Below are 12,695 nucleotides of genomic sequence, written 5' to 3'. Positions count from 1 at the left end.
ATCATCGGTATCTCAATACCTAGTTCAATCTCGTTACCGGCAAGTCTCTTTACTCGTTTCCGTAATGCATCATCCCGCAACTAACTCATTAGTTGCATTGCTCGCAAGGCTTATAGTGATGTGCATTACCGAGAGGGCCCAGAGATACCTCTCCGACAATCGGAGTGACAAATCCTAATCTCGATCTATGCCAACTCAACAAGTACCATTGGAGACACATGTAGAGCACCTTTATAAGCACCCAGTTACGTTGTGACGTTTGGTAGCACATAAAATGTTTCTCCGGTATTCGGGAGTTGCATAATCTCATAGTCAGAGGAACATGTACAAGTCATGAAGAAAGCAGTAGCAACAAACTAAACGATCATCGTGCTAAGCTAACGGAATGGGTCAAGTCAAATGATGTGATCCCGTTAATTAAATGGCAACTCATGTCTATGGCTAGGAAACTTAACCATCTTTGATTCAACGAGCTAGTCAAGTAGAGGCATACTAGTGACACTCTGTTTGTCTATGTATTAACACATGTACTAAGTTTCCGGTTAATACAATTCTAGCATGAACAATAAACATTTATCATGATATAAGGAAATAAATAATAACTTTATTATTGCCTCTAGGGCATATTTCCTTCAGGATCATCTCACATGGAGGCCTTGATCTCCATGGGAGAGGTAAGTGGATGAGCAATGCTCTATCTCTATCTTGAGCTAATCCTTTGCTAACCCTAAAACGTGGGTGAAGGAGTATATATAGTCTAGGGGTAGAGAGAGGTAATGGGCCTCGGCCCAAGTCGTGCACGCAAGCACTGTCCGGATTATCCGGGAGGTGGTCCGGATGATCCCACGGCCGTCCGGGTCATCTGGCTGTGTCGTTGCAGCCGTAGTTGGTCTGGATATCGAGATCGTCGTCCAGATGTCCGGGTAGGTCCGGATGATCCAGGAGGGAGTCCGGACGATCCGGCTTCATCCGGATGCTTGCTGTATCCTTCGGGCACATTACCCGAATTGTTTGGGAGGAGGTCCGACTCATCCGGTCTGGGTCCGGATCATCGGGGCGGGGTCTGTCTTGCTCCATTTATTCTTTGTCTTCGCGTCCTTCTCCCTCCATCATTCGACCTCGCTCCTTAATTTTTCCATGGCTGGTTCCTTGGTACCTAAGTATGCAAAGTTTCTTCGTTTGAGGTAGTAGCCATGTCTCATGTGATTCAAAAGGGAGCTGAGCGAGGAGAGATGTCACCTCGATCATAAGAAAAAAAAATTAGATTGTAGGTCAGACTATATTTTTCACCACAAATGCTTTTCTTGATATTTTTTCATAAAACTTCACATGTGGTAGATTGGACATGCAGATTTGACATCCTCAAAATTCAAATTTTTTAGAATTTTTTTTTGTACTCTTTAAATTTTAATATCGTTTTTTTTCGAGGGTACTTCAAATTTTAACATCAAGGGGTGGAGCACCGAGTAGCTCCTGTGTATTTTGCAGATTTGGTGCCTCTATCGTTGTCCGCGGACGTGTCCGTGTCCTTTTCTGGAGTTGCCCTAACTTCTCCTTCTCTCTGGAAACCCTAAGCCCCTTCTCCCTCCTAAGCCGCCGATCCGACCCCAAATCCGAACGCCTCTGCCTCCCGGTCCAAGCCGCACGCCACTATGCCGGACATGCAGCCGCTCATCAGCGACTTCGTCCTCAAGCTCAAGCGACGGTAAGCAGTTGCCCACGCCGACCGATTCCGTGCCGAGTCGGCGCCACTCTGGTGTGCTCATTGTTTGCGTGTTTGTGGGTGGGCAGTAAGGTGGAGGGGTCACATGCCGTGGCGCGGCAGACGGCGGAGCTGCTGAGGTCAGTGGTGTCGCAGCACCGGATGGGCAGCACTAACCAAGCGGCGGCTCTCGCAGACGCCATCCATGCCGTCGGGGAGCATCTCATCGCAGCCAATCCCATCGGTGCGCCCAAAAGCCCTCGCTCTTTTTTTCGAATTGTGGTCCCATCGCATTGCTTTTAAATTGGGATGTTATTACTTCTTTTTTCTTCTGAATTGTTTGGTCACAGTTTATTTCACTGGTGTTGGACTCGGTTCAGTGAAATGTGTTGCTGTGGTAATGAAATTTTTATGCTGTTCCAAGTGCTAACTCCATTCATGTATCTACGGGAACAGTTCGATATTTCAAGTATGATGCTCCTTTTTATTATGTGGTTGGTGTGTGTCATCTTCATGTAGATAATGTCTTGCACACTGTTTGCTTCTTATTCTCAAGCTTAGATGATCGACTGACTGTAATATAGCTTTTGTTCTAACTAACATATCGACTTACTGTAATATACTCCCTCCGTTCCTAAATGTAAGTCTTTTTAGAGATTCCACTACAAACTACATACGTGTATATAGACATATTTTAGAGTGTAGATCCACTCATTTTGCTCCGTATGTAGTCCATAGTGGAATCTCTAAAAAGACTTATATTTAGGAACGGAGGGAGTAGTTTTGTTCTAACTACCAGATTACATTTTTCTGTCACCTACCTAAACCTAGGGTTTCATTTGCATACTTTCCGGAACAAAACATAGAAGTATACAACCCCTACAGTTAAAAACTACTCCATCCCATGTCAAGGGCCTCGGTGCCCAAGACAGCAGGACCTCGACTACGTAGTTCGTAGTCTCGGGGGATAGGAGCGCTAGGGTTTTTGCCTGGCTGCTCAATGGTGCGGGAGGAGAGGATAGGAGTAGAGGAAGAGGTAGGAGATAATAACTTTATTGCTTGCCCTCAAAGGGTGCTGGTTATACGGTATATAAAGGCCCCATGGGCTGCTAACAAACTAGAAACCTATGCCTAAACTACTCCTTTATTATAGGAACTAATGTATAAGGACCAGGACTCCTGCCCAGCCTACGCCTCGCCTGTTGCGGCCGGTGGCTGTCGCTCCTGGCCGCGTGGCCCACGCCTGTAGGCCGTGCCCCACATGACATCTCTCCCCCCCTCGACGAGCAGCTCGTCCTCGAGCTGAAAAGCGGGGTAGCGCTCGACGAAACTGTCAAGATCCTCCCATGTAGCTGATGCTGCTGCTTCACCCTTCCAGTGGACGAGCAGCTGGCGAACGCCGCGTGCTAGTCGTGCACGAGTCACGCGCTCCGGTTCTGGAACAGCCGCCCCGTTGTGGATCGGAGGCAATCCCGGTGGTGCAGTTGGAGGCGTGCCGAAGAACTTCTTGAGGAGGCCCACGTGGAACACGTCATGGAGGCGCGAGCGTGCCGGAAGCTCAAGGCGGTAGGCCACGTCGTTGACGACCTCTGAAATGCGGTACGGCCCATAGAAGCGTGGCTTGAGCTTGCCCCTGGTTGGCAGGTTGAGAGAGGACGCGACGCGCTGGCGAAGACGAAGCCAGACCCAATCGCCCACGTCATGCCGAATGTCCCGATGGTGTTTGTCGTAGTAGGACTTGTAGACCGCTTGTGCCTGCTGTAGACGATAGCGGACGTCCGCGAGTAACTCGTCGCGCTCCGCCATGCTCCTGGCCACTGCGGCCACCCGTGTATCGCCCGGCTTGTAAGAGCGAATAGTGGGAGGGTCACGACCATCCACAAGCTTGAACGGAGTTTCTTGGGTCGCTGTCTGGTAGGCGGTGTTGTATATGTACTCGGCCCAGGGAAGCCACCGGAGCCACTGCCTGGGACGATCCCCGGTGAGACAACGGAGGTACATCACAATGATCTTGTTAGCAGCCTCCGTTTGGCCATCCGACTGTGGATGAAACGCCGTCGTCATGTGCAGCTTGGTCCCGGTGAGGCGCATGAGCTCCCGCCAAAAAGCCGAGGTGAAGACGGGGTCGCGGTCAGAGACCATGGACTGCGGGACGCCATGGAGACGCACAATCTCAGCAAAGAACACCTGCGCCACTGATTCCGCCGTGTACGGGTGGGCCAGCGCCACAAAGTGGCAGCACTTGCTGAAGCGATCCACCACAGTGAGGATAACAGACTTCCCGCCCACACGAGGGAGCGCTTCTACGAAATCGATGCCGACATCAGTCCACACGGCCGTGGGCACCGGCAGTGGCAGCAGCAGACCGGCTGGGTGCAAGTGCTCGGACTTGTACCGCTGGCAAGTACCACAGGCGCGGACATACTCCTGCACCGTCTTGCGAAGGTTAGGTGCGTGGAAGTCGCGGCGGAGACGATGCAGCGTGCGCAGGACGCCTTCGTGTCCGTCATCGTGCACTGCGGTGAGAAGCTCCTGGAGTAGTGGAGACGTTGGCGGGATGTAGAGGCGCCCGTTAAAAGTGACGAGGCCGTCGGAGAGCGCCCACGGCAGCTGCCGAGCGCCTGCCGTGATATCCTCGCGCAGCGCGACGAGTGCTGGGTCGGTGGACGAAGCTTGCCGTAGGCGGTCGATGAAGTCGAAGTGAGGACCAGATATAGCCATGACCCCCGTCTCTTCCGTGTCGCGGCGGGAAAGGGCATCCGCCACCGTGTTTGTACTACCGGCCTTGTACTCCACAGTGAAATTGAACCCCAGTAGTTTGCCGACCCAGTGGTGCTGCGGAATGGTTGCCAAGCGCTGGTCAAGGAGGAATTTGAGACTGTAGTGGTCAGTTTTTACCACAAATTGGCGCCCCCAGAGGTACGGTCGCCAATGGCGAATAGCGAGCACCAGGCCAATGAGTTCCCGTTCATATGCCGCCAGAGAACGGTGATGAGGCGCGGCCGGCCGGCTGAAGAAAGCCACCGGGTGCTGATCCTGGAGAAGGACGGCCCCGAAACCGTATGTAGACGCGTCACACTCGACGATGAACGGCCGTGTGAAATCGGGCAACGCGAGCACGGGAGCCGTGGTGACCGCCGTCTTGAGGGCGGTAAAAGCTGCTGCCGCCTCCGGCGACCATGAGAAGCCGTCCTTGCGAAGCAGGGCCGTCAGGGGCGCGGCGACCACGCCAAACTCCTTGACAAACTTGCGGTAGTACCCTGCAAGACCGAGAAACCCCCGGACCGCGCGCGCCGAGCGAGGCTGCGGCCAGTCGGCCACGGCCTGCACTTTTTCCTTCTGCTGAAAACGCACCGGTGGCGCGGAGGTGAGCGCGCACTGGTCGCGCAGCTCCAACTTGCGGGCGAGGCTCATGGCGACGGCGAGGGACTGCGGGTTGTGGATTTCCACGTCGAGGCTGAGGGGTGGCTGGAGTCCCGCGGTGAAGATCTGAACCTTCTGTGTCTTTGATAAGATGCCTGCCCCGGGAAGGAGCGCCTCAAACCGCTCCTGGAAGTCGACTACAGACGTTGTGCGCTTGCACGCCATTAGTTCGCCCAGCGGGTTAGTGCGTAGAGGTGGCCCGAAGCGGAGGTTGAGCAGCTCGGAGAAGCGGCGCCACGGCGGAGTGCCCTCGTCACGCTGGACCTGCATGTACCACAGCTGGGCAGAACCCTCAAGGTTGTAGGACGCCATCCAGACTTTTTCCTCCTCGGCGATCCGTTGTTGATGGAAGAAGGACTCGCATCTGTTGAGGAAAGCGAGCGGATCTGACTTGCCGTCGAACTTGGGGAAGTCCATCTTCTGAAACCGGGGCGGGCGATCATTGTGGTGCTGCCCATCGTGGGCGCCGGCAGCGCTCGACGAGGAGGTGGACTTGTCCTTCTGGAGCGCGGCGACGGACGTCTGCAGGGACGCCATCGTTGCAGTCAAGGCCTCGATTATCTTGGCCAGATCAGCGGTGGTTGGTTCTGCCATGCCGGACGTGACCGAGGCGGCGGCGTAAGGTGGCGATGGAGGTGTGCTTGGCGCGGACGCAAAAGAGGATCGCCTGGAACCTGATACCAAGTTGTCAAGGGCCTCGGTGCCCAAGACAGCAGGACCTCGACTACGTAGTTCGTAGTCTCGGGGAATAGGAGCGCTAGGGTTTTTGCCTGGCTGCTCAATGGTGCGGGAGGAGAGGATAGGAGTAGAGGAAGAGGTAGGAGATAATAACTTTATTGCTTGCCCTCAAAGGGTGCTGGTTATACGGTATATAAAGGCCCCATGGGCTGCTAACAAACTAGAAACCTATGCCTAAACTACTCCTTTATTATAGGAACTAATGTATAAGGACCAGGACTCCTGCCCAGCCTACGCCTCGCCTGTTGCGGCCGGCGGCTGTCGCTCCTGGCCGCGTGGCCCACGCCTGTAGGCCGTGCCCCACATGACATCCCATAATATAAAACGCTCTTATATTATGGGACGGAAGGAGTCAGTGTTAGCAGATAATGACCTGCCAGTCAAGATAGATAAAAACAAGCTTTCTAGAAGCTTTTTTTTTACAGATAGTTTTCTGGAAGTTTGTATCAGTACGAGAGATACCAGTCAAACTGCATAGATTCTAGGTCTATCATTGCAGCGAAATCTCACTACTTCTTCCATATCACGTAGTTCAGCTGAAGCATTTTATCAGCTTCCTCCAGGTTTAGGTCGGAAGAGATAATAATTTTTCTTGACATGTGAGCTTCATTTATCTGACCTGATCATCTTGATGAAGTATAAAGAGGTTGGTGTTGGAGTTAACCTTATTGTATAGGTCTAGTTTCATGGTTTATTTGTATTGCATGGTATTATTCGTAGAGTTTAATTAGTGTTAGCCAGGTTCAGGTAAATTGTGTGTGTTGCGTCATGCCGCGGGCGGATCAGCAGCTGGAGAAGCACATAGATAGAGTGTGTGGTGGCTGCGGCATGAGAACATCTTCAAGTCAATGGTCGAGTGCAAGCATGCATGCCCTCCTGGAGTTAGTATTATTGGTAGAAATTAATTAGTGTTAGCCAGGTTCAGGTAAATTGCATGTGTTGCGTCATGCCGTGGGCGGATCAGCAGCTGGAGAAGCACATAGATGTGCGGTGGCTGCGGCATGAGAACATCTGCAGGTCAATGGTTGAGTGCAAGCATGCATGCCCTCCTGGAGTTAGTTCGTATACGTGTGTGTTCTAGTGAACCAGGAGCAGCCCTGTGCACACAGTGAAGATGCGGCCTGGAAGTGCAAGTGCCGTGAGTGCCTCTGTTGGTTGACTAGATTGCATGGATTTTGTTAGTGCTGGCTGTGTGCATGCTATTTTGGCTGCGTCGTGTGGCCGTTGTGGAGATGCCGCACAAGTGCCAAACGTATGTGTGTGTGTGTGTCCCTTTAAAAAGGCACTTGTAATCAGTTGATGATAGAACCGGAGGAAGATGCGCAGTGTGTGAGTTCTGCAAAGTCTCTGCGTGTTCTTCTTCCTTGTGCGTGAGAGTCTTCTTCTTCCTTGGCCAGAGCCAACAGTTAAGGCATGTTAATGAATTCCCCTCCTTATTTCACTCTACTTCACTTAGTGAAATATATGCAGTACTGTAAGTCTAAGGCTCTAACAGGCACCGGTTGGGTCCGGGATATTCAGGGTTCTCTCTCGGTCAAATGTTATTCTTGAATACTTGGACCTCTGGGATCTTTTATCGGAGGATACGGATCGTTGGCGCCTTTCTGCGTCATGTCAGTACTCCGCTCATTCAGCCTATGAAAGTTTCTTCCAAGGCTCTGTTCTCTTCAGACCATGGGAGTGCATTCGGAAAGCTCGGGTGCCAGGAAAATATCGTTTCTTCCTTTGATTAGTGATGCACAGAAGGTGTTGGACCGCAGACCGTCTTGCACATAGAGGTTTGCCGCATCCTAAGTGCTCCCCCTGTTATGATCAGGTGGTTGAAATAATTGATTCCCTGCTCACAGATTGTGTTTTTGCTAGACAATTCTGGTCCAGCCTCTTGAGGCGTTTTGGTCTTCAAGCTCTCTCACCCTCACTTGAAGTTAGGTCTTTTGACAATTGGTGGAGCAGAGCTACCGAGGCAACTAATGGCAGGATGCAGCAAGGCCTCAACTCTCATCTCTCTTGGGGCTTGGACTCTTTGGAACCAAAGAAATTGCTGCGTCTTTGATGGTGTTGCCCAAGCATGACAAATATTAGTTTGATGGTGTATGGCTGGAGCTGGAGGGCTTTCCCTATTGATAGCCCTTGTTCTGAGTGGTTAGGTTGTTTTTCTGTTTTTTTTTCGATGAACAGGGAGGCCTCTCCCCGGTTCCATTAACTCAGAATGAAACCATACAGCGTTGTCCCCTTACATACCAGCTACTTCTCTCGAGAGGTTCAGTTTTTATTACAAACCAGGCATGACAGCAAGGCTAACAAGACTAGAAGAAAGGCAGAGGAAGATAAAAACTGGTCTAAGGTATGTCAGGCTACAAGAGTCCAGAATCTCCGACCGCGCGCCGGAACGTGACAGCTGCAGCTCACATCACGATCGCGCCAACACCGTTTCTGAACTTGAGCGGGGGCGCCAGAGCCGCCTGAGGAGACCAGCAGATCGCGAGCGTGGACACCGGGCTGAGCATCGCCTTGCCGTTGGTGTCTCTTTTCTTGGTTGGGGAGTGGAAGCCTTCATCTTCTGAGATTTTGAGGTTCCCCCAGCTTGCACCGCCATCAAACCGTGTGCCCTTCATATTCAGCCACTCAGGATCATCAAAGGTTGTTGGAGCAGCTTCCTCAACGCCTCCAAGAAAGTCTCCATCAGGGCCTTGTCCACCTCTGGGGTCAGAATCACCCAGAATTTGATCATTCTGTGGATCAGTCCCCAAACCTGAGTAATAGAAGTCCAAATGGTGTTATTGAAAATCATAGAGTTCCTATATTGCCATAAGCACCACAGGACAGCTGAGCTAACTATATTCAAAGCTACATGTTTTTTGTTAGAAATCCAGAAGCGGGCCACTGATTCAAAGTTCGCGCCCACAGTTTTTTGTAAAAGAACAACTGACAAAAGACCAAATGTTTTTGGCTACAACACAGTCAAGAAACAGATGGTGATTAGTCTCATTCTCAGCACAAAATACACAATCTAGAGGTTTGATTATGTGTCTTTTCCTCAGGTTATCCCTAGTCATAAGCTTATTCTGGGAAAACAACCAAAGGAAAACATGTATCTTGGGTGGCACTGCCAGTTTCCACACTGCAGGTAGGAACAGAGGCTGCACGCCTCTAAAGTTGATCACATGGTACAGAGAGCTAGATGAATAGATCCCTTTGTTTTGAAGTTGCCAAATCAGAGAGTCAGGGTCATTGCTAAAGTTAATGTCTTTAGCTTTCTCCATCAGCTGATACCACTGTTCCATCATCCTATCGTCAAAGTTCCTTCTAAAAGTAAGCTTCAGGGTTTCACCATCCCAGACCTCTCTGACACTCTTGTTTTGCTCATTGCAAATCATGTAGATGTGCCAGAATTGGACTGCTAGTGGGGATGTGCCAAACCAAGTGTCCTCCCAGAATCTAATTTTATCTCCTACTCCTACCTTCCATCTGTATCCAAACTTCAAAGATTGGATGATGGATTTGACTCCTTTCCAAAACCTAGAGACACTAGTGGAGGAGCTAGGAGCAAAGAGATTGGTTTTGCCCCTCATATATTTTTGGTCTACCATCTTCCTCGAAGGTTTCCCTTCCCCTTCATAATATCTTTTGACCCAAGACCCTAGAAGGCAAAGGTTAATATCTTGCAGGTTTGGAATGCCTAGGCCTCCAAATTCCTTTTTCATGCAGACCAATTTCCAGTTAGCTAACTGCAACTTCCTGTGGCCTTCAGAGTCATTCCACAGGCAGTTTGCCATTTGGGTGTTTATAACATCTATTGCCCATTTAGGGAATTTAAAGAAAGACAGCAAATAAATAGGGATGCTAGCCAGGCAGGCTTGGATGAGGACTATTCTCCCTTTATAAGAAAGAAGTTTCCCCCTCCAGCCAGCAATCCTTTTCATGATCTTGTCAATTAGTGGTTGGATGTCTTCTCTCCTAAGTTTATCATAGTGCAGAGGGATGCCCAGATATTTAATGGGGAAAGACCCCTCAGCACACTCTAATGTATCCAGGAAATCCCCTACCTCAGCATTTTCCATATTAATAGGAATGAGCTCACTCTTATTGTAATTGATTCTCATGCCAGAGATGTTCTCAAAGCAAGATAGAACCATTTTCAGGTTCCTAGAATGATCTAAGTCCTTGTCCAGGAATAGGATGGTGTCATCAGCATATTGAAGACATATAATCCCTCCAGGACAAACCTCAGGGCGCAGGCCTTCAATCAATGTTAGCATCCTAGTGAGTACATCAACTACAAGGTTAAATAACAGGGGGGAAATGGGGTCCCCCTGCCTCAAAACCTTTGCCGGTAAGGAAGAAATCACTCTCAGTATTGTTCAACTTGACCCCTACTGACCCCCCTCTAGTGATCTGCAGGATCCAGTGGATCCATTTCTCCCCAAAGCCTCTGTTTCTAAGGAGCTCTTCAAGGAATTCTATATTCACTTTATCAAAAGCTTTTTCATAATCTAACTTAAGGACTAGACCCTGCATTGTACTAGAATGAACAGAGTGTAGCACCTATGCACATATGTACGCTAAGAACCAAGTGCACCCCCCTTCCGTTTCTTGTCTAATAAAAAGATACGCAGAGCTCCTGCGTGTTCGAGATTTTTGTTGTTGTTGGCACTAGCACCACCAGTAGAACCTACTAGTCTTGGCAGTTAGCATTTGAACTGTAGTTGTATATCAATCAGCAAGTTTCACAACAATTGCTGAGTGGTGCATGCATGTCAGAAATAAGTACAGTTTCGTCATAGCAAATTGCACCATGACTAGAGGGTGGCACTTGTTATTCAGCTCTAAAGTATAGTGAATAATATGTGTTGTTGGTAATTATCAGCCTTTTATCCTTACAAATTCTCTCTCTTCTTTTTGCAGAGCTCGCTGTCGGCAACACTGTGAGACGTGTTTTGCATATAATAAAAGAGGAAGATATATCTTTTACCGCAGTTGGTATTGAAGGTCTTTCTGTGACTGCTGTCAGCGACGATGAATGTGACAGTGGAAATGATGACCGTCCTACCTTATCCGCTGCTGTTCTTGCTTCCCATGCTAGAAACGCTCTTCGGGCACCTTCATTGCAGACTCTCCTGGATGATATTCCTGTGAGCACTGCACTTTCACATTCTTCATCGTCAGCTGGGGATTCAGATGGGAAAAGTAAATACATGATCTCTAGAATTCTCTTTTTTTATGTATACCACACTGAACAGGCATTTGTAGTTATACTTTTATGTTTGAATCATGTACTTATAGCCATATGTTTGAATCATGTACTTATAGCCAACCTGAACAGACGTTCCTTTTTTCTCTTTATATTGTACTAATCATCTTGTGTTTAAGAAATTATTAACTGATTGATATACTCTCAAGTTTATGGTACCCTTTCAGGGTCTATACATTCCAATTTTTATGTTATTGTTGACACTGAATTTCTGCATGTTCCATGTAAGCAGCTGGAGATAAGAGCTTAAAAACTCGGAAACTAAAACATGATGTTATTGCTGCCATTGGTGATCTTATTGAGGAGATTGATACATGTTATGACCAGATTTCTGAGCAAGCTGTCGAACATATCCACCAAAAGTATGATCATCTTTTGTCCAACATACAAGCATAAACTAATTAGTAGTCACATCTATCTTTTCCTGTGAAATTATTGAATGATGGAAAATATTTTTTAACTTATGCATATACCTGGGATTGTGGAAAAGGTTGGCATGTGTATTATGAAGAACATGTGCCCAACGTCAAATGATTAAAAATCCTCTTAACTACCTCGGTGATTACAGTACCTTCTTCTCTTACAAAAGCTTTTTTATTCTGCTCACAGTACCTTCTCTTACAAATGTTTGTTGTTATAAATTTTAATCTACCAGAGTTCGCATCGACTTATTTACTTTGGTAGCGTTAACTTAAGCTCATAATGCTTCTCAGCCTTCATTAATCTAAAATATAGATTCAAAGTCCCTTTTTTCAACAGCTAAGGACCATCCAAAACATTCTGTTCACATGATTGAAATACCAATTGTGCCTAATCAATGCTTTTTGTTTGCCACAGTGAGGTCATCCTAACTCTAGGTCGTTCTAGAACCGTGAAAGAGTTCCTGTATGCTGCAAAGGAGAAGAAGCGATCTTTTCGTGTATTTGTTGCTGAAGGTGCTCCAAGGTTTGTGCACCTTGCCAATTCTATTCCCAACTAATTTCTTGTATTTTGAATCTCCTTGCTTGATTCATTCTTGTTGTTCAATGCTTGAATCAGATATCAGGGACATGTTCTTGCGAAGGAGCTGGTCGAGAAAGGTGTACAGACTACTGTTATAACAGATTCAGCAGTTTTTGCTATGATCTCCCGAGTTAACATGGTATGTACGCAGGTTGATTATTGCTTTTTTGATATATTTGTTTCTGTTACAAGGTAACTCATGATTTATCTTATAGGTTATAGTTGGAGTCCATGCAATAATGGCAAACGGTGGAGTCATTGCACCAGTAGGTATGAATATGGTTGCTCTTGCTGCTCAAAGGCATGCTGTACCCTTTGTCGTGGTTGCTGGCAGTCATAAGGTCAGTTTCTGTAAGTTATGCATTTAATTTTTGTGTTTATTGCAATGTTTTCATCCTAAGCAACTAAAAAAATCACATTATGAAGGCATAGTGTTTGGTCAACATACTCGTATGGTTGTTTGGGTTCTGATAAAAGTTTTGTGTGTTCTTCTGTTTTAAACCAACCTGTTCCAATGTCCATAGACTAGTAAGCGAAGGGGGCACAAATAAGTCACGGTGCTATACTATGTTTGGTATG

At 48.1% G+C, this 12,695-nt stretch overlaps 1 protein-coding gene across 2 annotated transcripts in view; it reads left to right on the top strand.

Annotated features, from left to right (window-relative positions):
• Positions 1-1,478: 1,478 nt before the first annotated feature.
• The window catches only part of LOC123043971 (translation initiation factor eIF-2B subunit beta), an 18,909-nt gene continuing 7,692 nt past the window's right edge, over positions 1,479-12,695 (top strand). Inside the window, exons 1-7 of one of the 2 annotated variants that reach the window (XM_044466590.1) lie at positions 1,479-1,705; positions 1,792-1,946; positions 10,769-11,050; positions 11,347-11,476; positions 11,952-12,059; positions 12,153-12,255; positions 12,332-12,457. In XM_044466590.1, the coding sequence (XP_044322525.1) occupies positions 1,653-1,705; positions 1,792-1,946; positions 10,769-11,050; positions 11,347-11,476; positions 11,952-12,059; positions 12,153-12,255; positions 12,332-12,457 (957 nt within the window). In that variant the 5' untranslated portion in view covers positions 1,479-1,652. Of the gene's footprint in view, positions 1,706-1,791; positions 1,947-10,150; positions 10,197-10,768; positions 11,051-11,346; positions 11,477-11,951; positions 12,060-12,152; positions 12,256-12,331; positions 12,458-12,695 lie in introns of those variants that run through there. The other variant, XM_044466597.1, reaches the window with a different exon arrangement.

This window comes from Triticum aestivum, chromosome 1A, assembly GCF_018294505.1.
Source record: "Triticum aestivum cultivar Chinese Spring chromosome 1A, IWGSC CS RefSeq v2.1, whole genome shotgun sequence".
NCBI classification, from domain to species: Eukaryota; Viridiplantae; Streptophyta; class Magnoliopsida; order Poales; family Poaceae; genus Triticum; species Triticum aestivum.
This window is presented reverse-complemented; position numbering and strand designations above follow the sequence as displayed.